The 22,963-nt window shown below is 47.2% G+C and overlaps 1 protein-coding gene across 1 annotated transcript in view; it reads right to left on the bottom strand.

Annotated features, from left to right (window-relative positions):
• The window catches only part of FRAS1 (Fraser extracellular matrix complex subunit 1), a 523,356-nt gene that overhangs the window by 296,461 nt on the left and 203,932 nt on the right, over positions 1-22,963 (bottom strand). Inside the window, 6 exon segments of the mRNA XM_060247149.1 lie at positions 1,649-1,738; positions 10,351-10,542; positions 11,535-11,636; positions 13,847-13,930; positions 18,503-18,636; positions 21,372-21,531. Coding sequence (XP_060103132.1) covers positions 1,649-1,738; positions 10,351-10,542; positions 11,535-11,636; positions 13,847-13,930; positions 18,503-18,636; positions 21,372-21,531 — 762 coding nt within the window.

A 22,963-nucleotide genomic window follows, 5' to 3' on the forward strand; every position in this document is an offset into this window, starting at 1 on the left:
CAAAAGGACAGGAAGCCACCCACAGCCCAAAATCACATAAGAAGGGGAGAAAGGGTGGTGCGGGCTTCTCCAGGGGTTAATGAGGGCTGCTGGGGGCATGGCAAAGCCCCTGATGGCTGGCTGGCTGGCTGCCCGCACTCCTAATCCAGGGATTGTTATGTAGCTGCACCTACTATTCAATGGACAAGGTAGGTGGGGAGGAAAAGGGGGGGCAGTCAGAAAGCTTCAGGAGCTGTGCTCCTCTGAGCTCCTGCTGAATTCAAGGCCTGGTCACTAGAATGAATTAAAAACTACCAATTTCTCTGAATAGCACAGCTTAGAACTTGGAAACTATACAGGATCAGCCACGATCAGAACTTGGATAGGAGACTACCAAAGAAGAATGGATTTGCTACACAGAGGAAGGCAATGGTATACCACCTCTGCTCATCTCTTGCCATGGAAGGGTTGGCATTAGCTGATTACAACTCCATGGCATGTTCTTCATCTGATGGTTCAGGATTTGTCCAGATTTTCTGTTGATAAGCCTAAGGATTTTCCTGTTTCCTTTTCCGTCATCTTTTGCAATTACTCTTGGGATCTGGTTACCTCTCTGGTGTTAATTTTTTTTTTAAAAAAAAATTCTGCTCTGTATATTTGAGTACTTCCCTTTCTTTGCATATATTTAAAAAGGTAAAGGTAGTCCCCTGTGCAAGCACCAGTCGTTTCCGACTCGGGGTGACGTCGCATCACGACGTTTTCACGGCAGACTTTTTAATGGGGTGGTATGCCATTGCCTTCCCCAGTCATCTACCCTTTCCCCCCAGCAAGCTGGGGACTCGTTTTACCCACCTCGAAAGGATGGAAGGCTGAGTCAACCTACAGCCGGCTACCTGAACCCAGCTTCTGCCAGGATCCAACACAGGTCGTGAGCACAGCTTGGACTGCAGTACTGCAGCTTACCGCTCTGCGCCATGGGGTTTTCTGCATATATTTACTGCCCCCTCCCCTTTTTTTTTACAGTTTTGCTCCATTTTTACAGTGTTTCTGCTTCTTCAGGTTATTCTTAGTTGCTGCTAACAGATAATGTTTGCTGGTTCCTTTTTCTTTTTAATCAGCTGGGGGTTTTTTTTGAAGGATACGATTGATTTTATTATGTGAGCTGACCTGAGATCCTCGTTGGTTGAGGGGCAGGGTACGACCATTTCAAATACATCATATCAACAAATAATAGCCTTCGATCAAATCAGAGTTTCTTCCCCCAGGTGCTGCCCACACATTTCCAAGCTTGCCTTTGAAGGCTTGAGGGTAAGAAACTTGTGTCTACTGACATGAAAAGTAGAGACATTCAGAATAAAGAACACCCAATGTTACGCAGGCAGAATACCAAAACCCCTGCCTGTGATCTTGGGAAAACAGACTTGCAAAATAGTTTGGTGTCGTTTATTCTCCATTTCCCTTTCATTTGGGGATTGAAAAATGACTCGTATGATGCAGCAATTGACATCCGAACATGTTTCTCCTCCTAAAACGCAGCGCTGGGGCATGCTTTAAATAACATTTCTCGATCATTCCCTTCATAAAAATCCATCGAGTTGTATTCTTTAGAGAAATGTACTTCTCGCGCACCCTGATGGGTCTACGTGCTCAGAATTATCGGGCTACTTACATCTTTGGTATGTTCTTTGTAAACACAGGGGCCACCTCTTGAAATACATTCAGGACAGCACTTGCCTTCTAAATGAATTAATTCTTCACCCTGTGGAGAAAGCGGCACCAGCAGCAAGATACGGGGAATTAGCATTTCTCAACGATAGCACCAGAAGACAGTGGGAGTCGGGCCATTTTTGCTGGAATGCACACTTCGCGATCCTATTTCCCTCTTATCTTTCCCACAGCCCATTCCATCACTTTTCAGTCTGTTTTTTCAAAAAGATACTTGCTTAAATAGCATTGTGACTGTAGAACGAGCCCCACAAATCGTCCTTGAAATCGTACACAACTGGCATGGCCTCAGTTATTGGGGATTCTTTTGCAGATCCAGTTTCAGGGGGCAAATTCCTTCTGCACGGCTGTTGTGACCGGCACATTTGATGCTTTAATATACATCGCACATTGGTATCACACTCACCTTCCAAGATCAGGATGGCATATATGTGTAGAGGGGGGTCATTTTTCTCCTCACAGTGGTAGGGTTGATAACTCTCAAGCTGGAAAAGACTGGAAGCCTGGCTACAGTGGATTTTGGGGAGAGGAGGGAACTCCGCAGGTGTAATAACATAGAGTTCACCAATGTTCCCTCTAAGCTGAGTTAGTGTCAGCTAGCTCAAAGTTATTTAGCTGGTCGTGAGAAAATAGGAAGATCCCAGCTGGATCAGACCAGTGGTCTATCGAGTTCAGCATCCTGTCTCACACCTCTTCTGGAGGGTTATCAACAGGGCAAAGAGGCTGAGCCCCACGATTTGTGGGGCTCGTTCCCTCAGTGTTTCCTCCTGGCACCGGTACTCAGAGGTTTACTGCCTCTGAATGTGGATATCTATTTACATCATTTCAGGAATAAAGCAGACATTTTTATTTCACAACTTGAGAGATTATATGTATGAGATGAGGAACTGAGCTATCTATGTATGGTGGTCTAGACCAGGGATGGCCAAACTTTATTTTATTTATTTATTTATTTTATATCCCGCCCTCCCCGCCGAAGCTTGCTTAATGTAAGAGCCACACGGAAGGAAGGAAGGAAGGAAGGAAGGAAGGAAGGAAGGAAGGAAGGAAGGAAGGAAGGAAGGAAGGAAGGAAGGAAGGAAGGAAGGAAGGAAGGAAGGAAGGAAGGAAGGAAGGAAGGAAGGAAGGAAGGAAGGAAGGAAGGAAAGAAACATGGAGTGGGGAGGGAGCTAGAGGTGGAAAGAAAGCAACTTTAATTTTAATAGATGGATGCTTCTCCAAGCTGATTGATTGGGGCGGGGGGGGCTTCAAGAGCCACACAAAATGTGTGATAGAGCCACAGTTTTGCCATCCCTGATCTAGGGTATAACCCAGAAAACTGGAGTTCTCTCTGGGTCAAACTGAGAAGATGATGGTAGGCAGGTAATTTATATCTACTCAGCCCTACCCCACCTTCCTGAGTAGATATAAATTACCTGCATACCATCTTCTTCTCAGTTTGACCCAAAGAGAACTCCAGTTTTGTGGGTTATACCTCTAAGGATGCCGGTCACAGTTGCTGGCGAAATGTCAGGTCTCACAATGCCAACACCATGGCCATACAGCCCGGAAAATCTACAACAACTAATTAACTCCAGCCGTGAAAACCTTCAACAACATACAGTTTTGTCAATGTTGACCACTTCTGGAAAGTGTACTTCTAGCAAGCATATGCTAACTACTTAACTATCTATTACAAAATTCCACGGTATGGAAAGAACCCTTGTCATAGCACATTTTGTTAACATTCCCATCCCTGCTGTTACCTACCCTCGCACGCACAAGTACACACTTCATTTGGAAAGCAAGGACAAATATGTATGGGGCCTATTCACCTTGCCAAAAAATGTTGTTATGTCTGCCAAGATTCAGGATTGGGGAGGCATCATTTAAGATAACTAGATCACTTTTCACTCCCTGGCCTATTATGTGATAGCAGGGGCAAGGCAGTGGTGGGGAGACTGCTGAAAAGAAATACGCTTCAATTGTGTATACAGTATTTTACACCTCATGCCATTCCTGAGGTAACATAATGTCTTGAAGGGAGAAAACAAAACTCTTGTTCTGTAGTGTTCTTTTTTTTTTTTACCTCGAGCAATGGTTATTTGTGATTTAACAGGCAGGGACTCTCTTACAAGATTAAATTATTGTGGGAATATGAAGAGGGAATTGCTTCGTGACATCTCTTTCACCTCAAAAATGGCCTAAAAGAACTTGGCCTATTATTCAAGATGTTGATCGGCTAGTTTTATGGGAGGGCTTTTTTAAGGGAAGCATGGGGAAGAGGCCTTGTTTGCCCCTATTTACTGAAGTGGTTGCCAGAAAACCCCACTGCTACAGCCACCATTCCCCTCAGGTGAGTCTCTTGCTTCTAGGAAAGGAAATGAATGTGCAAGCACCAGTCATTTCTGACTCTGGGGTGATGTTGCTTTCACAACGTTTTCACGGCAGACTTATTACGGGGTGGCTTGCCACTGCCTTCCCCAGTCATCTACACTTTCCCCCCAGCAAGCTGGGTACTCATTTTACCGACCTCGGGAGGATGGAAGGCTGAGTCAACCTCAAGCCGGCTACCTGAACCAGCTTGCGCTGGGATCGAACTCAGGTCGTGAGCAGAGCTTAGGACTGCAGTACTGCAGCTTTAACACTCTGCGCCATGGGGCTCTTCTTCTAGACTGGCCACCAAATATTCCTCAAGCGGCTCAATCTGGCCTAGGTTTTCCCAACCCTTTCCCCTTCGCATATTTCAGCTGCTCAGTTCTTTGCCCAAGACACAAGCACATGGGTACGAGTAGTTGTGATGCTAGGGTTGCCAGCTCTGGGTTGGGAAATACCTGGAGACTTTGGGGGTGGAGCTTGGGAGGGAAGGGTTTGAAGAAAGGGGGGAGCTCAGCCTGCAACTGGTTTCTCCCAAAGGCCAGGCACATGTTTCTGGGAAGCACATAAGCCAGGCATGAAGATATCAGCCCTCCTCCACTGCATGCCTTCTGGAACTTGATACTTCTTATACTGCTCTTGTATGCGGAGGTTCCATTAATCCTCCATAAATCTGTTGAGTCGCCTTTACTAACCATCTGTCGGTAATTGTTTTGAGTTCTTTCAGGATATGTTAAACTGGCTGTCCATTTATTATTTTTGTTTGTTTCTTCTTAGGGTTGTCAGGTCCAGGTAGGGAAATTCCTAGAGCTATTGGGGGGGGGGGGTGCGGGGTAGAACCGAAGGAGCCCATCCACCAAAGGAGCCATTTTCTCACACAGAACTGTTCTGCAGTCTGGAGATCAACTGTAATTCTAGGAGATCTCCAGGCCCCATCTGGAGGTTGGCAATACCTTTTCTTTTTCAAGCCAAATCCTGCAAGGGCCATGCTCCAGCATACCTCCAGGACCACCTCTTCCTATATGAGCCCTGCAGGTCTTTAAGGACTGCAACCCAACATCTCCTGGTGGCCACCAGTCCCAGAAACATTCAACTCACCTTGACTAGAAACAGGGCCTTTTCAGACCTGGCCCCTGCTTGGTGGAATGAGCTCTCCTTGGACATCCAGGCCCTGCGGGACGAGCTCCAGTTCTGCAGGGCCTGTAAAACTGACAGCCAGTTTGGTGTAGTGGTTAAGTGTGCGGACTCTTATCTGGGAGAACCGGGTTTGATTCCCCACTCCTCCACTTGCAGTTGCTGGGTCAGCCATGGCTCACGCAGAGCTCTCCTTAAAAGGGCAGCTTCTGGGAGAGCTCTCTCAGCCCCATCCACCTCACAGGGTGTCTATTGTGGGGGGAGAAGATATAGGAGATTGTGAGCCGCTCTGAGTCTCTGATTCAGGGAGAAGGGCGGGGTATAAATCTGCAGTCGTCTTCTTCTTCTGCCAGGCCTTCAGTTGAGGCAGTAGGTGTCACCTACTATTAGGCCTCCACCCCCGCCCCTTCTATCCCAGTGAGCCAGGATGTGATGGACCTGTTGAGGCAGGGTTCGTAAACTGGCTTTAAGACTAATCTGTAGTTTTAAGATGTATATACGATAATTTTAATTTTTTTTTACCATTCAGTATTAATGAACGTATGAACATATGAAGCTGCCTTATACTGAATCAGACCCTTGGTCCATCAAAGTCAGTATCGTCTTCTCAGACTGGCAGCGGCTCTCCAGGGTCTCAAGCTGAGGTTTTTCACACCTATTTCCCTAGAACCTTTTTAGTTGGAGATGCCAGGGATTGAACCTGGGACCTTCTGCTTACCAAGCAGATGCTCTACCACTGAGCCACCGTCCCTCCCCTAATTTAATATTTTATGAAGTTTGCATATATCAACTTTATACATCTCAAATAAATACAGTTTTGGGTTTTTTGCTTATTACTTTCTACAAATCGAACTGAATACTAACAACAAATAAATAAACCCCTTCCTCTTTATCGTATTTCCTTTCTTCACCCGATTTCACCCGATCCCCGTACCCACTTTTCCTAATTCTTATTCTAATCATAATTATATTCTCTTTTTTTTGTTTCCAAAACTTCTTTACTTCTTCACGGACCTCCATCTTTTCACCCTTAATTTTTAAAACTTTAACTATCTTCTCTCATGCCTACAAAAGAAAGCTTGCTTTTAATTATTTGACTGTATGAATTTTTGATGCAACCTGCCCTGAGCCTGCTCTGTGGAAAGAGAGGGCTGTAAATCAAATAAAATAAATAAATAAAATAAAATGCGATACATTGTCAGCATCTCTCAAACCCCAAGCCCTCTTTTGCTATGGCTAGGCATTGAGCAGGCGGATCTATAAAGCATAGCTTTCCAAAGATCAGCAGACTTGCTATACTCGGGAACAGATTTTTAACACCCACAGCCACCCAATCCCTTAAAACAGTGGTCCCCAACCTTTTTGGCATCAGGGAACAGTTTTGTGGAAGACAATTTTTCCACAGACTGGGGGGGTGAGGGGGATGGTTTTGAGATTATACAACTGTGTACTTTATTTCTATTAATTTGTTGTGGTGGTTAAGTGTGTGGACTTTGATTCCCCACTCCTCCACTTGCAGCCGCTGGAATGGCCTTGGGTCAGCCACAGCTCTCGTAGGAGTTGTCCTTGAAAGGGCAGCTGCTGTGAGAGCTTTCTCACAGGGCCATCTACCTCACAGGGTGTCTGTTGTGGGGGAGGAAGATAAAGGAAATTTGCAAGCTGCTCTGAAACTCTTGAGATTCGGAGTGGAGGGTGGCTTATCCAGGCTTCTTTTGTAGAAAAAGCCCAGCAGGAACTCATTTGCATATTAGGCCATACTCCCTGACATCACCATGGTTTCACACAGGCTTTTTTGGTAGAAAAAGCCCAACAGGGACTCATTTGCAGCCAGAACTGAACCAAGCCAGCCAGAACTGTGTTCCTGTGCATTCCTGCTCAAAAAAAAAAAAGCCCAGAGGGTTATAAATCCAAAGTTGTCTTTTTCTTCTTCTTACATTGTAATATATAGTGAAATAATTATACAACTCACGGCCCGGTTGCTAACAGGCCACGGACTGGTACCGGTCCACAGACCGGGGGTTGGGGACCCCTGCCTTAAAAAATATCCCAGAATGTTTAGAATGCTGCATTCTCGATACAGAAGAAGTGCCCTGGGAGTTAGCAGTGCAGTAGATTGTGGGATTTCTCCAGCAATTCGATGCTTTACATCAAACAGTCCCCTTTCCCCAGGCAAGAAAAAAAAAAGAAATCCACATTTACCGGAGAGCTTCCAGCTACTCTACTGGGGCTTGAAACTCACGGCTCGTCAGTACATTAAGTCAAACGGGTTGGCTGGAAGGACGATGAATCCCTCACCCCACTCCCGGTTTCCCTGTTTGCGCTTGATCATCCAACGTCTGCCTACCTGTCTGGGATTCAAGCCTACGCCTCTGGCCTCGTTATAGTTTAAACAGAGTTATGTGACCAGAAAAGTTAATTCTTCCCCAGTGAAGGACGAAACCTGCGGAGACGTGGCTTCAATTTAGCTCTGGCTCACTGATGCAAGTGCCCTAAATACTGAGCTGGCGAGTCAATCGGGAAGCTTTTGAAGCAGGGAAGTTATACCTGCTCTTGTGCCAACATTCAATACTTCACTGAAATGACACTGGTGGTATCACATCTGGGGCAGATAAGTGCTATCAGTGGCTATCAGCCACAGGGTATGGATGGAACTCTCTCTATCTGGGGCAAGTGATGCTCTGTATTCTTGGTGCTTGGGGGTGTGGCTCAGTGGGAGGGCTTCTAGTGCCCTGACCCCACTGGTGGACCTCCTGATGGCACCTGGGGTTTTTTGGAGACTGTGTGACACAGAGTGTTGGACTGAATGGGCCACTAGCCTGATCCAACATGGCTTCTCTAATGTTCTTAAGCTGGATTGCACTGGCCTATAATAAACATCTATCTATCTGTCTATCTATCTATCTATCTATCTATCTATCTATCTATCTATCTATCTATCTATCTATCTATCTATCTATCTATCTATCTATCATCTATCTATCTATCTATCATCATCATCATCATCTATCCATCTATCTATCCATCAATCTATCTAACTATCCATCTATCTATCCATCTATCTATCCATCTATCCATCCATCCATCCATCCATCTATTTATCAAAATATCTGGAGGGTTTTTTTGGAGGGTGGAGCCTGCAAAGAGCAGGATTTGGGGAGGGGAAGGACTTCAGGGTATAAATTCCACACAGTTCACCTTCCAAAGCAGGCAATTTCTCCACGTGAATTGATCTCTATCACCTGGGTGTCAGTTGTAATCCCAGGATATCTCCAGCCATCATCTGGAAGCTGGCAACCCTAACTGCAATACTCACCGGGAGGGGGGCCCATCATGTGCCTCCCACCATCACCGACCCCTGGCCAGCCATGACTCCTGATTTCTGACTCCACTACCAGGATTGATGTGGTTACCCCACCCTGTGAAGCGGCTCCACAGATCTGGGCCCCCCACGGCTCCCCACTTCTACCTCCAGCCCTGGTGCAGCTTCTTATCTCCCACCATCGCCACCCCCTCAGACTTAATGCATCTTCCAGCCCCCCCTCCCCACTGCTGCCAAGTGCAGCTCCCTGCTTCTCCGCCCCCCCCCCCAAACACACACACTGTTGCAGCCTCAGCTCTGAGCCTCCACCTCCAACAGAGAAGGTAGCTGTTGCAGGAGGGGGGGGGGGTTAACCCCCTACAATGTATTTTTGCCTTTTTTTTTCAAGATTTTTCTGCGAAACCAGAGCGCCCCCCGGTTTGCAGAAGTATGTGTTCTCTGTCAGTGCGGCCCAGACGCACAGACTTAAGTAGCTGCAGATTTGTCCACACTTCCCTATTAAGAAATTATAAATAGATTGTAGATATAGGTACACACGCATTTGGTATTAAATATACAATATAAAATCAGCAACACAGTTACAGAAACTCTGCATCAAGAGAGTTGAATTCTGAGGCCTGCATCAATTATGCACATCTGCAAAACGTCTCCTGTCGTGCATCATTTATTCAGTGGTTTCTCCTCACCAGTTTGCATAATTTGTTCTATTTTGGCTAATCAGAGGGGTGGAACAAGGAATTTTGCAGCGGGAACAGGAGCAGGAGCAGATGGGATTTATAGCCCGCACTTTACTCAGAGTCTCAGAGTAGTTTACAGTCTTTTTTTCCCTCCCCCTCCACAACACAATCTTTTTTCCCTTCCCCTAAGGTAGGTGGGGCTGAGAGAGCTCTGAGAGAACTGCTCTTGAGAAAGCAGCTCTGTTGAGGTCACACCAGCAGCTGCATGTGGAGGAGTCGGAAATCAAACTTTGCTCTCCCAGATTAGAGTCCGCACACTTAACCACTGCATCAAACTGTCCCCACCCAATCTAGAGCACTTCTGGCTTCTGAGATTTTAAAATTCCATGCATATTTTTGCAGCCATAAGTACTAGAAACTTGCTTTTTTTAAAAAAAAAAAGTCATTCTCAAGAAGCTGAGAGTTATACAATCCATCAGATGCTGCAGGAGGGGTTGGTGCTTGTGGGGAAACATACACCCAAAGGTATGGTCCAAGAACAGTCATTGTCAAAACTGGTATGAGTTGAATGAAAGAAGAAGACTGAAGACTGCAAATTTATACCCCGCCCTTTTCTCTGAATCAGAGACTCAGAGCGGCTTACAATCTCCTAGATCTTCTCCCCCCACAACAGACACCTTGTGAGGTGGGTGGGGCTCAGAGGGCTCTCACAGCAGCTGCCCTTTCAAGGACAACCTCTGCCAGAGCTATGGCTGACCCAAGGCCATTCCAGCAGCTGCAAGTGGAGAAGGGGGGAATCAAAACCGGTTCTCCCAGATCAGAGTCCGCACACTTAACCACTACACCAAACTGGCTCCCTTCTGGTACATTTATCCATATTTATCTGTCATTCTCTTTCACGGTCCATCTCTGGAGTTGTGCTTTATTTATATGTTCAGAATAAATTCAGATGGTGTGAAAAAGTATGCAAGGCAACAGTCGAAACAATATACCAAATTGGGGGGGGGGGGGGGGAAGCATACTTTAAACAAAAAACGTGTTTTATTCTCTATCTCACAACTTTCCCCCAAATATATTTTTTAAATCACCCCATCCCTCTCCCCTGCATTTGGACTTCCTCTGTAAGACTGACAGTTTTCAAAAATACAGTCACTTTCTTACCACGGCACATTCCACTTTGGCACACTCTCCCTTCCAGCAAGCGACTTGCCCTGTGTCACACACGCAGAACTCGCACTGAGGGCCACTCCACATCTCACTGTGGTATCTAACAGAGCCTTCGTGGATGCAGCTCCCCTTGGCAGGCACGCACTCCTCACAGCATTTCTCCGGACGTCTCACTTTGCTCTCTCCCTAGGAACAAACAGAGCAAGAGGCTGAACAGAGAGTTTTTTGTGAATGGACAGTTATAGGTTTTCCACCCTCCAGGTTGCACCTGGAGATCTCCCACTATTACAGTTGATTCCAGATGACCAAGATCAGTTCCTCTAGAGGAAATGGCTGCTTTGGCGGGTGCACTCATTGACTTTACACCAGGGGTGGCCAAACTGTGGCTTGGGAGCCACATGTGGCTCTTTCACACATATTGTGCGGCTCACAAAGTCCCTACTGTCCTGTTGGCTGACTTGGAGGAAGCATTTGTCTCTTTAAATCACTTCTCTAAACTAAGCCAGCTGGCAGCTTGGAGAATGCATTTAAAGTTGCTTTCTTTCCATCTCTCCCTCCCCCATGTATCTTCCTTCCTTCCTTCCTTCCTTCCTTCCTTCCTTCCTTCCTTCCTTCCTTCCTTCCTTCCTTCCTGGTGTCCTCAGGTCCACCAGTAGGGCCAGAACTCCAGAAGCCCTCCCACAGTTGCCCCCCAAGCACCCAAGAACACAGAGCATCACCGCTCCAGGCACAGTGTTCTATCTGTGCCTTGTGGCTAATAGCCACTGATGGACCTCTACTCCACGTCTTTGCATTGTCTGCCTCTGCGTCATGGCCCTGGTATTCCTTAGAGGTCTCTCACTCAAATACTAGCCAGGGCTGACCCTGCTTGGCTTCTGAGATCTGATGAGATCAGCCTGCGCTATACAGGTCAGGGTGTTGTGTCTGCTGAACATTTTTTTTAAAGTCCTGGTGTAGTGTACTGACAGGCAAATCTGCTTAATAAGGACAGAGAGAGGGAGAGACAGACCAAAAGACAGAGACCAAGAGAGAGAGAGACAGAGACACAGAGAGAGAGACAGACAAAGAGAGAGACAGACAGAGAGAGAGAGAGAGAGAGAGACAGACAGACAGACAGAGACATAGAGAGACAGACAGAGGATGACGGGAAAATCCTCATTTCTGAGCAAAGGATTTACCTTCTTGCATGTCAGTGGGCTGCAGGTCTGTCTGAGACACCTGGTCTCTCCTCGGTCGCATATACAAGTCATGCAGGCATCTTTCTGCCACTGTTCTCCATGCTGTAAAACAAGAAGGTGCAGGCACGTTTCGACCACCCCTGTTTATAATTACCACTGATCTCCATGTACTGTTTCCCACGGGGTGCTTTTTTTTATGGATTCAGGTGGTCTGTATTCATGCAGCTACAAGCCTCAGCTTTTAAAAGAGAGGATGAGCCAGCAGTAAGAGGTATTTATTGAGCATTCCTATCTGATTATTGGTCTCGTTTTAATATAATACAGACACATCTTATTTTAATGTGCTCTAGGCCTCATAAGGTTATCCAAGTGAGTTGGGATTTAACGACGTGAAGCGAGACCCGTAAATGAATTAACGCTTTCCTCTCTGCACTGGGTTCCCATTCATTCCAGAGGGGTCTACAGAAGAAGAACAAGATTTGAGTGCACTTAAACCACAGAGACCAAACTAAAATCTTGTCGGTTTTCTAAAGTACAATCGGACCAAAAAAAACCTCTTGATGGTTTTTAAGGGGCTAGTATACTTAAATACAGTCATTCATTTCAATTGGAGAAGAGGACCCAGGTATGTCTGTACGATATTAGATTTCACACAGCTGAAGATACCAACAACAACGACAGATTGGATTTATACCCAGCTCTTCGCTTGGAGTCTTAGTGGCTTACAAATCTCCTTCCCTTCCCCTCCTCATAACAGGCAGGTGGGGCTGAGAGAGCTCTGAGAGAACTGCTCTTGAGAGGAGCAGCTCTGAGAGAGTTTGACTGACCCAAGGTCCATCTAGCAGTTGCATGTGGAGGAGTGGAGAAGCAACCCTGGTTCTCCCAGATTAGAGTCCATGCACTTAACCACTACACCAAACTGGCCCTCCAGTGTAAGGGCTCAGGTATCTCCATTCCTACTTGCAGGGGTTTTTTTGTAGCAGGAACTCCTTTGGATTTTAGGCCACACACTCCTGATGTAGCCAATCCTCCAAGAGTTTACAGGAGGCCTCATAAGAAGAGCCCTGTAAGCTCTTGGAGGATTGGCTACATCAGAGGGGTGTAGCCTAATATGCAAAGGAGTTCTGCTACAAAAAAAGTCCTGCCTACTTGTATCTGATGAAGGGAGCTTAGACTCTCAGCCCCACCCACTCACAAGGTGTTTGTTGTGGGGAGGAAGGTTAAAGAGATTGTAAGACACTCTGAGACTCTGAGATTCACAGTGAAGGATGGGGTATAAATCCAATATCATCTTCTTCCATCCACCTGCACACAATCACACGTTGTAAATGGTTACCGAGTAATTGTGTCACAACTGTATAACAGATGTGGCATATTTCTGTTTACACTGTCTTTTAAACGTTTAAAACCTTTTAAAGTTTTAAGTTAACTTTTATGGTGTCTGGCCTACGGGCTTTTCAACCTGATACACTGAACTGAACTTTGTAAATGGGCAAAATCTAACTTACTTCCCTTTTCCAAAGAAAACAGTGTAAACAGCTGGCTCATACTGTCCACAAAGAACATGGAACTCTATAGTGCAGGGGTTCCCAGCCCCTGGGCTGCGGACCGGTACCGGTCTGTAGCCTGTTAGTAGCCGGGCCCTAAGTTGCATAATTGTTCGTTATATATTATCAATGTACCCTCTAAGCTGCAGAGTCTTGTGAGCAAAAATTCTACTTGGTGAGCTACTGGCATGAAAGTTGTGAGCTATTGCATAAATTATTGTGCTCTGGGGCCATTTTTCCTGAGCTAAGACAAAGATATATGAGCTGGAGGCTAAAAATCTGTGAGCTAGCTCACGCTAACTCATCTTATTGGGAACACTGATTACAACGTAATAACAGAAATAAAGTGCACAATTGTATCATCCTGAAACCATTCCCCCCGCCACCGGTCCGAGGAAAAACTGTCTTCCACAAAACCGGTCCCTGGTGCCAAAAAGGTTGGGGACCACTGCTGTAGTGCATTCAATGCATCTTTGCTTATAAAAGGTAAAGCTCTGACCTCCATCAGCCATGCCGGCCGTTCCGCTGCCGCCACCCACCCCTTTCCAAAATATGTTAACAGTAACGGTCTTATCTACACCGGCTTGTGAACCGGGTTTCCTCTTGCCAGCACATTCCTTTCTAATCCCTTTCAACTCCCAGGGCTTCCCAGCAAGAAGAAAAGGAGCAAGTTATTACTGCTGGCAGAAATGCTAGGGGAGGAACGGAGCTGTGTGTCACATCGCCCATGTCATGTCAGCTCTTGCGCGCTCATCAAAGGCTTACCTCGAACGCTCTCCCTGACACGGAGCAGGATTTTGGAACGCACTGCGGGCAGCATTTTCCAGCAGGTACAGCCAGCGTTTTATCCTAAACATCAGAAGGGTTGGGAGAGAGAGACAAAGGAGCCACGTGTAAGAACTGGGGAAGAGCAGATAACAGAAGGGCTGTAACGATGAAAGGAGGGAAAAAATCTATTCCGTGTTCTGCCCCAGAAATTGACCAAAGGCGTACACACAATGAGAAGTAAACACACTTGGTGGTGGTAGAAAGTGCTGTTTTTGAGGCAAGAGATGTTCAGAGGTGGTTGGCCATGACCTGCCTCTGTGTAGAGACGCTGGACCTCTATCTGTCTGTCTGTCTATCTATCTAATAAGGTTGAAGGAGCTGTGCATGTTTAGCCTTGAGAGGAGGCGGCTGAGAGGTGATAGAATCACCATCTTCAAGTACTTGAAGGGCTGTCATATAGAGGATGGTGTGGAATTGTTTTTTGTGGCCCAGAAGATAGGACAGAACCAATGGGTTGAAATTAAATCAAAAGAGTTTCCGGCTCAACATTAGGAGAACTTCCTGACCGCTAGAGCGATTCCTCAGTGGAACAGGCTTCTTCAGGAGGTGGTGGGCTCTCCTTCCTTGGAGGTTTTTAAACAGAGGCTAGATGGCCATCTGACAGCAATGAGGATCCTGTGAATTTAGGGGGAGGTATTTGTGAGTTTCCTGCATTGTGCAGGGGGTTGGACTAGATGACCCTGGAGGTCCCTTCCAACTCTATGATTCTATGGTTCTATTTATTTATTTTATTCTGTTTTTAGACCACCCTTCCCGGTAGAATAGGCTCAAACCATGGAGTTTTGTGAGCAAAAAATCCACTTTGTTAGCTACTGGCATTAAAGCTGTGAGCTACGGCATAAATCAGTTTGCTCTGGGGCTATATTTCCTGAGCTAAGACAAAAATGTGTGAGCCAGAGCCTTAAAAACTGTGAGCTAGATCACACTAACTCAGCTCAGAGGGAACACTGGTTAGGGCATAAGCACACTTGCAGTTTATTTTTTCTTTATTTTTTACTATTTCATGTCAAGGCCTCTCTCATGGTATAATTAACTGAACATACAAAAGAGTGTTATGAGCAGGCCTCAGATTCAGCAGGAACTCACAGGAGTGCAGTTCCTGAACCTTTCTGAGAGTTCCTCCTCTTCCTCCCCACCTACCTACCTTGTCCATTGAATAGTAGGTGCAGCAGTATAACAATCCCTGGATTAGGAGAGCGGGCACCCAGCCAGCCATCAGGAGCTTTGCCATGCTCCGAGCAGGCTTCATTAATCCCTGGAGAAGCCCACGCCACCCTTTCTCCACTTCTTATGTGATTATGGGTGGCGGATGGCTTGCTGGCCTTTTGACTGGTGTGAGGGGGGGGAGCAAGAGAACCCCAGGCGAGTGAGGCCTACTTGGGCTGGCTGGATCTGCTGCCAACCCAAACAGGCCTCACTCGTTCAGGGCTCTCCTTTCTTGCATTGGGTTGCTTTTGGCTGGGGAGGGCAACATATGCTAATTAGTTATGCTAATGAGCTCCACCACCTATTTTTCTACAAAACGACCCCTGGTTATGAGAACATAAGAACAGCCCTTCTAGATCCAGCAGCTCTTCCCACACATTGGCCAGCTAGTTACTCTGAAGGGCCCACAACAGGGCACAGAGGCCAAGGCATTTCCCTGAGGTTACCTCCTGAGCTGGTATTCAGAGGCTATGGTCTCTGAACACAGAGGTTCCCTTGAGCCCTCAGGTCTAGTGGCCACTGATGGACCTGTCCTCCAGGAATTTATCTAATCCATTATAAAGTCATTTATGCTTGTGGTCATCACTACATGCACAGGTGGCTTTAAAAGGCGATTAGGGGGTGGTTAGATAAAAAGGGGATTCATGGAAGATGGATCCTGTGTAGAGGCCCACTTTGTGTGCGTCCTGTCTACTCTTTCCCCTCATTACTGGGTGAGATTGAAGGAGACTTTTCAATATTGCCCAAAGGGATGTGACCATGAGGGAGGAAAGGAAGGAAGGGAGAGAAGGGGGAGAGAAAGAGAGAAAGAGAGAAAGAGAGAAAGAGAGAGAGAGAGAGAGAGAGAGAGAGAGAGAGAGAGAGAGAAGAAAGAAAGAAAGAAAGAAAGAAAGAAAGAAAGAAAGAAAGAAAGAAAGAAAGAAAGAAAGAAAGAAAGAAAGAAAGAAAGAAAGAAAGAAAGAAAGAAAGAAAGAAAGAAAGAAAGAAAGAAAGAAAGAAAGAAAGCTGTGTCCCTCTTCCCACCATTATCGGGGGGGGGGGGACTTTCACCTAGCAACTTGCCAGCATGAGGCAAACTCAGTCAAGGTGATGGAAAACTGAACATTTAGCAACTTAAAAGCCAATATAGTGTAATGATTAGAGTGTCAAACTAGAAGCTTGGAGCCCCACCTCCCAGATCAAATCTCCATTCAGCCATGACCTTGGGCCAGTCACACTCTGTCAGTCTCACAAGGCCCAGATAATGGAAGAGGGGGAGAGCAATGCTGTAAACTGCTCTGTTTTTGAAATCCAGCAGCACTAAATGGGAGCCAGTGGCTTTTGAGGGTGAATATAAAAGGGCTGAGTCGCTGACATCCCTGAGGGGGAAGCCAACCCTGTCCATGACAACATCTCTGCAGATGACCCAACCATGTAGGGTTGCCAAGTCCCCGTGTCCTCCGGTGGGGGACTGTTTTTGCGCACGCGACATGATGTCGTCACTCGGAAGTGCCGTCATTGCACTGGCGACGTCGCGCACCAGCCACTCTAGGAGTGTCCAGGAAAACTCTATGGTTTTTTCAGACACTCTAGCAATTTGGGAGGGGAAACTCTATGGTATCCTTCCAAGTGACATCATCGCTCCCTCCCACTGTGCCCCCCCAAGCACCAAGAATACAGAGCATCACGTGCCCCAGACAGAGAGTTCCAACAATACGCTGTGGCTAATAGCCACTGATGGACCTCTGCTCCAGATGCTTATCCAATCCCCTCTTGAAGCTGCCTATGCTTGTAGCCGCCGCCATCTCCTGTCAACATGAAGACAGGCAGTTGCTGGGAGCCAGGGGTTCTGGAAGGGCCTGCTGCTACTGCTACTCCCTGCTCATGCACTTGCTAGCGGTCCGTCACCCATGGTTCCTTCTGCATGCACTCCCCAGCAGTGTTCCCTCTAAGCTGAGTTAGCGGGAGCTAGCTCACAGTTTTTCAGCCTTTGGCTCACACATTTTTGTCTTCGCTCAGGAAAAAGGGCCCCGGAGCAAACTAATTTAAGCAGTCGCTCACAAAATAGAATTTCATGGGACCAAAGAATGAATCATTTTCACTTCTAGGGTGAAGCTCCGCACTAGCCCGGAAATAAAAAAGCACCAGCTTAAAAACAAGAAAGAAGAATAAGCACTGTAGGATTTCCCCCCATTAAGGCTAATGCATTTTCCATTAGAGCCTCTTGTTAGGAAATCTATCAAACGTTCTCAAAATTAGCTAAAGGGGGATTGAGTCGCTGCCTCTGCATTAACTCCGAGCCTCCCGGCCTGATTATTCACACTCCGCCTGAGTCAACAATATAACTCTTCAAAGTTCCTCGGCATTCTAATGACCAGCTGATTAAACATCGCAGTGATCAATTGGGGGATAACAGCGCTTTGAAGACGAGGAGGGGAGGGAGAGAAATCTCTCGGAATCTCCCTTAGGTTTGATCCGACGCTCGTCTCGTTGAGTTACGAACAGCAGCAAAGGTGTTTAATGTTTTCGTGAGCAAGAACAAGGGACGGGTATTACTTTTGCCCTCCCTGGTGAGAAAGGATCTGGGATTAGTAACTGAACACCTGGCTCCTTAAAACACAGGTGGGAGAAATGTTAGAAGGGGAGGGGAGGAGGATATTTTATGATGGGGAGATGAGGAGGTTTGACGCCACAGTTCCCGTTAGGACCCTCAATGACTAACCTCCCACATCAAGGGAGCCGCACTGCTGAATATAAAACGGGAATGTGCTGAAAGGCACAAAACAGCAACCTCTTGACACCGACGGGAAGGCAGAGTTTAGTGAATTCGGCGCAGGTCAGCTGGCAGGGTTTCTGCTGTTCTCCACACTGGGGAACTGAAATGCTCCCAAAAGTAGGGGAGGGAGGGAACAATTGTCTTCCTGCTTGGATTGGAAGGTCATTGAACATTTGAAACCTCGGGAAACCGTTGCTCCGTATAGCCCAGTATTCCTCTTCTCTTCCCGGCAGCAGGTCTCAGGTAAAGAAAAGTATTCGCTAACACCTACTCTGAGAACCACTTTGGTGTAGTGGGTAAGTGCGTGGATTCTTAGCTGGGAGAACCAGGTTTGATTCCCCACTCGTCCACTTGCAGGTGCTGGAATGGCCTTGGGTCAGCCATAGCACTCGCACAGTTGTCTTTGAAAGGGCAGCTTCTGGGAGAGCTCTCCCAGCCCCACCCACCTCACAGGGTGTCTGCTGTGGGGGGAGAAGATACAGGTGATTGTAAGCCGCTCTGAGTCTCCGATTCAGAGAGAAGGGCAGGGTATAAATCTGCCGACCTCTTCAAATTCTGCTGGGGAATACGTGCATGCAAATTCTTAAAGCACATATAATGCAAAGGTGTTGACAGCACACCTATGATCTTACCTGGTCGCACGATACGGGATGACAAACTGTTGTAAAGCACAATGTGGTCCCGTTCCGACAGGTGCATCTCACACATTGGCTGGGCTGCCACTCTGCACCATCCTGGAACGTCTGGCCATCGAAAGAGCAAGCCTCTAAAAAAAAAAAAGTAATGCAACAGGGTTTTTTTCCCCCCTTTGCTCAAAGAGCACCCCGGAATTAATGAGGACACAATTTCATTTTTGTAGGATGATGTTGCTGCAGAGCCAGACATCCTTGCGATAATTCTGTACTCGCTGTATCTTATAAATATACCTCCCTGCGGTGAAATAAGAGATACAGCTGCACAAGAAGGTCTTCAAGTACCTCTTCCTGTGGTGGCATCGCCTCTGGGAAGTGCCTTTATAAGAGCTAAAATAAGCACAGAAGATTACAGATATATCTCATCTTGTCTTAAGGGTCCCGTTAAAAACAAAACCTTACCTGGAGCTTGGGGCTAGGCTGCAAACGTGCTTATGGGCAGGGGTGGAATTCTAGCAGGAGCTCCTTTGCATATTAGGCCACACACACCCCTGATGCAGCCAATCCTCCGAGAACTCTTTTTTGTAAGCTCTTGTAGGATTGGCTACATCGGGGGGGGGGGGGGGTGGCCTAATACGCAAAGGAGCTCCTGCTAGAATTCCACCCCTGCTTATGGGAATCCTGGTGGCCCAACCAGATGAGAAAAAGCTGCTTCCGATGGTGATGACTGGTGCAAAGGGCATTGGAGAAAGAAGGACGATGGAATCCCCTTCCCAGTGATACGGAGCATCAGATGTCCATGAGGAGTGTCAGATGTCCCCAATATTACAGCAATTGCACTGGCTACCAGTCTGCTCTCAAGATCACTCCCAAGTGTGGGTTTAGCTCTTTAGGGATGGCCAAACACGCTTAACATAAGAGCCAAACAGAATAGACGTCAGATGATTGAGAGCTGCCAGATATGAATGTCAGATGTAGGAAGGAAGGAAGGAAGGAAGGAAGGAAGGAAGGAAGGAAGGAAGGAAGGAAGGAAGGAAGGAAGGAAGGAAGGAAGGAAGGAAGGAAGGAAGGAAGGAAAATAGATTAAGAGGGAGGGAGAGGTGGAAAGAAAGCAGCTTTAACTTTAAATGTATTCTCCAAGCAGCCAGCTGGCTTGGATTTAAAGAGACAAATGCCTTCTTCAAGCTGGCCAACAGGGCAGTGGGGGCTTTGAGAGCCACACAATATGTGTGAAAGAGCCACATGTGGCTCCTCAGCCACAGTTTGGCCACCACCGGTTCATACCTTTACAGCACTACATGGCTTGGGACCAGGGTATCTGACGGACCATCTCCTCCCATACGTTCCTGCCCAGGAATTAAGAACTCAAGGAGAGGCCCTTCTGACTGTCCTATTGATCACAAAAGCTCATCTGGTGAGAGAGGGAGAGAAGCAGTGGCTCAGTGGTAGAGCATCTGCTTGGTAAGCAGAAGGTCCCAGGTTCAATCTCTGGCATCTCCAACTAAAAAGGGTCCAGGCAAGCAGTCGTGAGAAAACTCAGCTTGAGACCCTGGAGAGCAGGGGAGGGATGGTGGCTCAGTGGTAGAGCATCTGCTTGGGAAGCAGAAGGTCCCAGGTTCAATCCCCAGCATCTCCAACTAAAAAGGGTCCAGGCAAGCAGGTGTGAAAAACCTCAGCTTGAGACTCTGGAAAGCTGCTGCCAGTCTGAGTGGACAATACTGACTTTGACGCTGAGGGAGGCGTTCCTGACCCTGTCATTCTTGATCTATAGAAGGAGAGATCAAAATGCAGAATTTGCTGCCAGAGGATGTTGTGACGACCACTGGAATGAACAGTTTTAAAGTGGGGCTTAGAGAGATCCACGGAGGAGAAATCTATCAATGGCGGCTAGCCATGGTGACTGAGGGAAACCTCCACATTTAGAGAGACTAAGATCGATTCCCCACTAGCCTTACCCCGCTCTCGCTCTCCTCTCCTCCACAGGGCTTCCATCGGATTTCGCACAAGCTGCCCCGGGGCTACAATTCTCTTCGACTTTTTCCACGCAGCAAACAGAAACTGAGGATCTTGTTTGCTGCGCAAAACAGGCAAAGCGAGTTGCTGTCTCGGCAGCTTGTGTGAAATCCAACAGAAGCCCTGCGGAGAAGAGGAGAGTGAGAGTGGGGTAAAAAAGGTCAAGGTAGTCCCCTGTGCAAGCACCAGTCGTTTCCAACTCTGGGGTGACGTTGCATCACGACGTTTTCACGGCAGTCTTTCTACGGGGTGGCGCAGAGTGGTAAAGCAGCAGTACTGCAGTACTGTGATCTGAACTCTTTGCTCACGACCTGAGTTCTATCCCAGTGAAAGCTGGTTCATGTAGCCGCCCCAAGGTTGACTCAGCCTTCCATCCTTCCGAGGTCGGTCAAATGAGTACCCAGCTTGCTGGGGGGGAAGGTGTAAAAGACTGGGGAAGGCAATGGCAAACCACCCCGTAAAAAGTCTGCCGTGAAAACACGGTGAGGGCGACGTCACCCCAGAGTCGGAGACGAGTGGTGCTTGCACAGGGGACCTTTCCTTTCCTTGCCATTGCCTTCCCCAGTCATCTACACTCCCCCCCCCCAGCAAGCTGGGTACTCATATGACCAACCTCGGATGGATGGAAGGCTGAGTCAACCTGGAGCCAACTACCTGAATCCAGCTTCTGCCAGGATCGAACTCAGGTCGCGAGCAGAGGGCTCCGACTGCAGTACAACAGCTTTACCACTCTGCGCCTTGGGGCTCTTATTGAGAGAGGGGTAAGTGACTTACAAAACTCTGAGGAAACATGACCAGAGATTTCTCATTCGGCCCCCAAAACAGCGAACACAACCCTTCATTTCCACTCACTCACCTCCACGGCCAACACATTTCGAACAGCACTCTCCTTGACCGATGGATTCCACCTCTCCCCCCTTGCAAGAAAGATCAGGGCAGGGCTTGGGGGTGCAAATCACACTCCCGTTGTCACAAAAGCAGGTTGTACATCCGGAGCCAGCCCATTCGCTACCATGCTGCAGGGAGAAACAAAGACGAGAGAGGGAGATGTAACAGCCCATTGTGGGAAACAGCACAACAAGAGAGGAAAACATGATGCCTTCGCTCCGCATTGATCTTCCCTCTGCCTATCCCCATTATTTGACCCAGGAGGGAAGTAAATCCGAGAAAATCAGGTCATATATTTTAATGTTTGCATGGGTTCCTATAATATTCCTGAACAAACGTTGAAAATGCAAACAGTACCTGACTCCCTTTAAGGCTGGAGAGTACATTTAAACCTTTTTATCGTGTTTACCATGTTTCTTCATTCATGCCAACGCATCCCCCTTGGTAAAAATATCCTTTCAATCAGAGATATCTAGCACTCCCGTTAGTGAAATAAGCAATGATAGGAGGTACACAATCAGGGAGGAAGAGATCGTAACTTTGTAAGACATAATAACAGCCCAAAAGACAGTCCAAAAGAAAGGATCGAGACATGCATTCTGTTTCCAACTGCCTAATCACTTAGATCAGGGGTGTCAAACATGCAGTTCAGGGATTGAATCATGCCCCCGGAGGGCTCCTATCAGGCCCCCAAGCAACTGGCTGTCATCTGCTTCTTTCTCCCTATATTTTGCTTCCTTCTGCATCACAGCTTGCTTTGCCAGGCTTGCTCAGTTGCACAGGAGCTACAGAGCAAAACCTCTATTTTCTCCATTGACTGAGGCTCCTCCCTTGGGGAGGAAGGAGGGAGGGATAGCTTGCTTTGCCAGCTCTTTCAACTGCACAGCAGAGCCACTGAGACAAGTCTCTCTTCCATCTATTGGCTGAGGCTCCCCCCCTCCAAGTCTCCTGGGGAAAGGAAGGAATCAGCCATAACTTCCTTTGCCCAGTTCCCTAGATCCCATGGGAAGAAGAAGAAGATGATGATATTGGATTTATATCCCGCCCTCCAGTCCAAAGAGTCTCAGAGCGGCTCACAATCTCCTTTACCTTCCTCCCCCACAACAAACACCCTGTGAGGTGGGTGGGGCTGGAGAGGGCTCTCACAGCAGCTGCCCTTTCAAGGACAACCTCTGCCAGAGCTATGGCTGTCCCAAGGCCATGCTAGCAGGTGCAAGTGGAGGAGTGGGGAATCAAACCCGGTTCTCCCAGATCCGAGTCCGCACACTTAACCACTACACCAAACTTGCTCTCCATCTCCAAACAAAGCATCTTTACGACCAATGAATGCTAACGTTTTAGGCATGTTTTAAGTTTTTTTAAAATATATCATTGTGTTTGTCTGTGTTCTTTATAAAATTTATATCTCTGCTACCTAATCTTAAATAATAGGTACACACATGGCCTGGCTCGACATGGCTCGGCCTAACTCGACATGGCCCAGCCCAACAAGGTCTCATTTATGTCAGGTCCAGCCCTCATAACAAATGAATTTGACACCTCTGACTTAGATGGCTCTCA

Source organism: Heteronotia binoei, chromosome 9, assembly GCF_032191835.1.
Source record: "Heteronotia binoei isolate CCM8104 ecotype False Entrance Well chromosome 9, APGP_CSIRO_Hbin_v1, whole genome shotgun sequence".
NCBI lineage: Eukaryota > Metazoa > Chordata > Lepidosauria > Squamata > Gekkonidae > Heteronotia > Heteronotia binoei.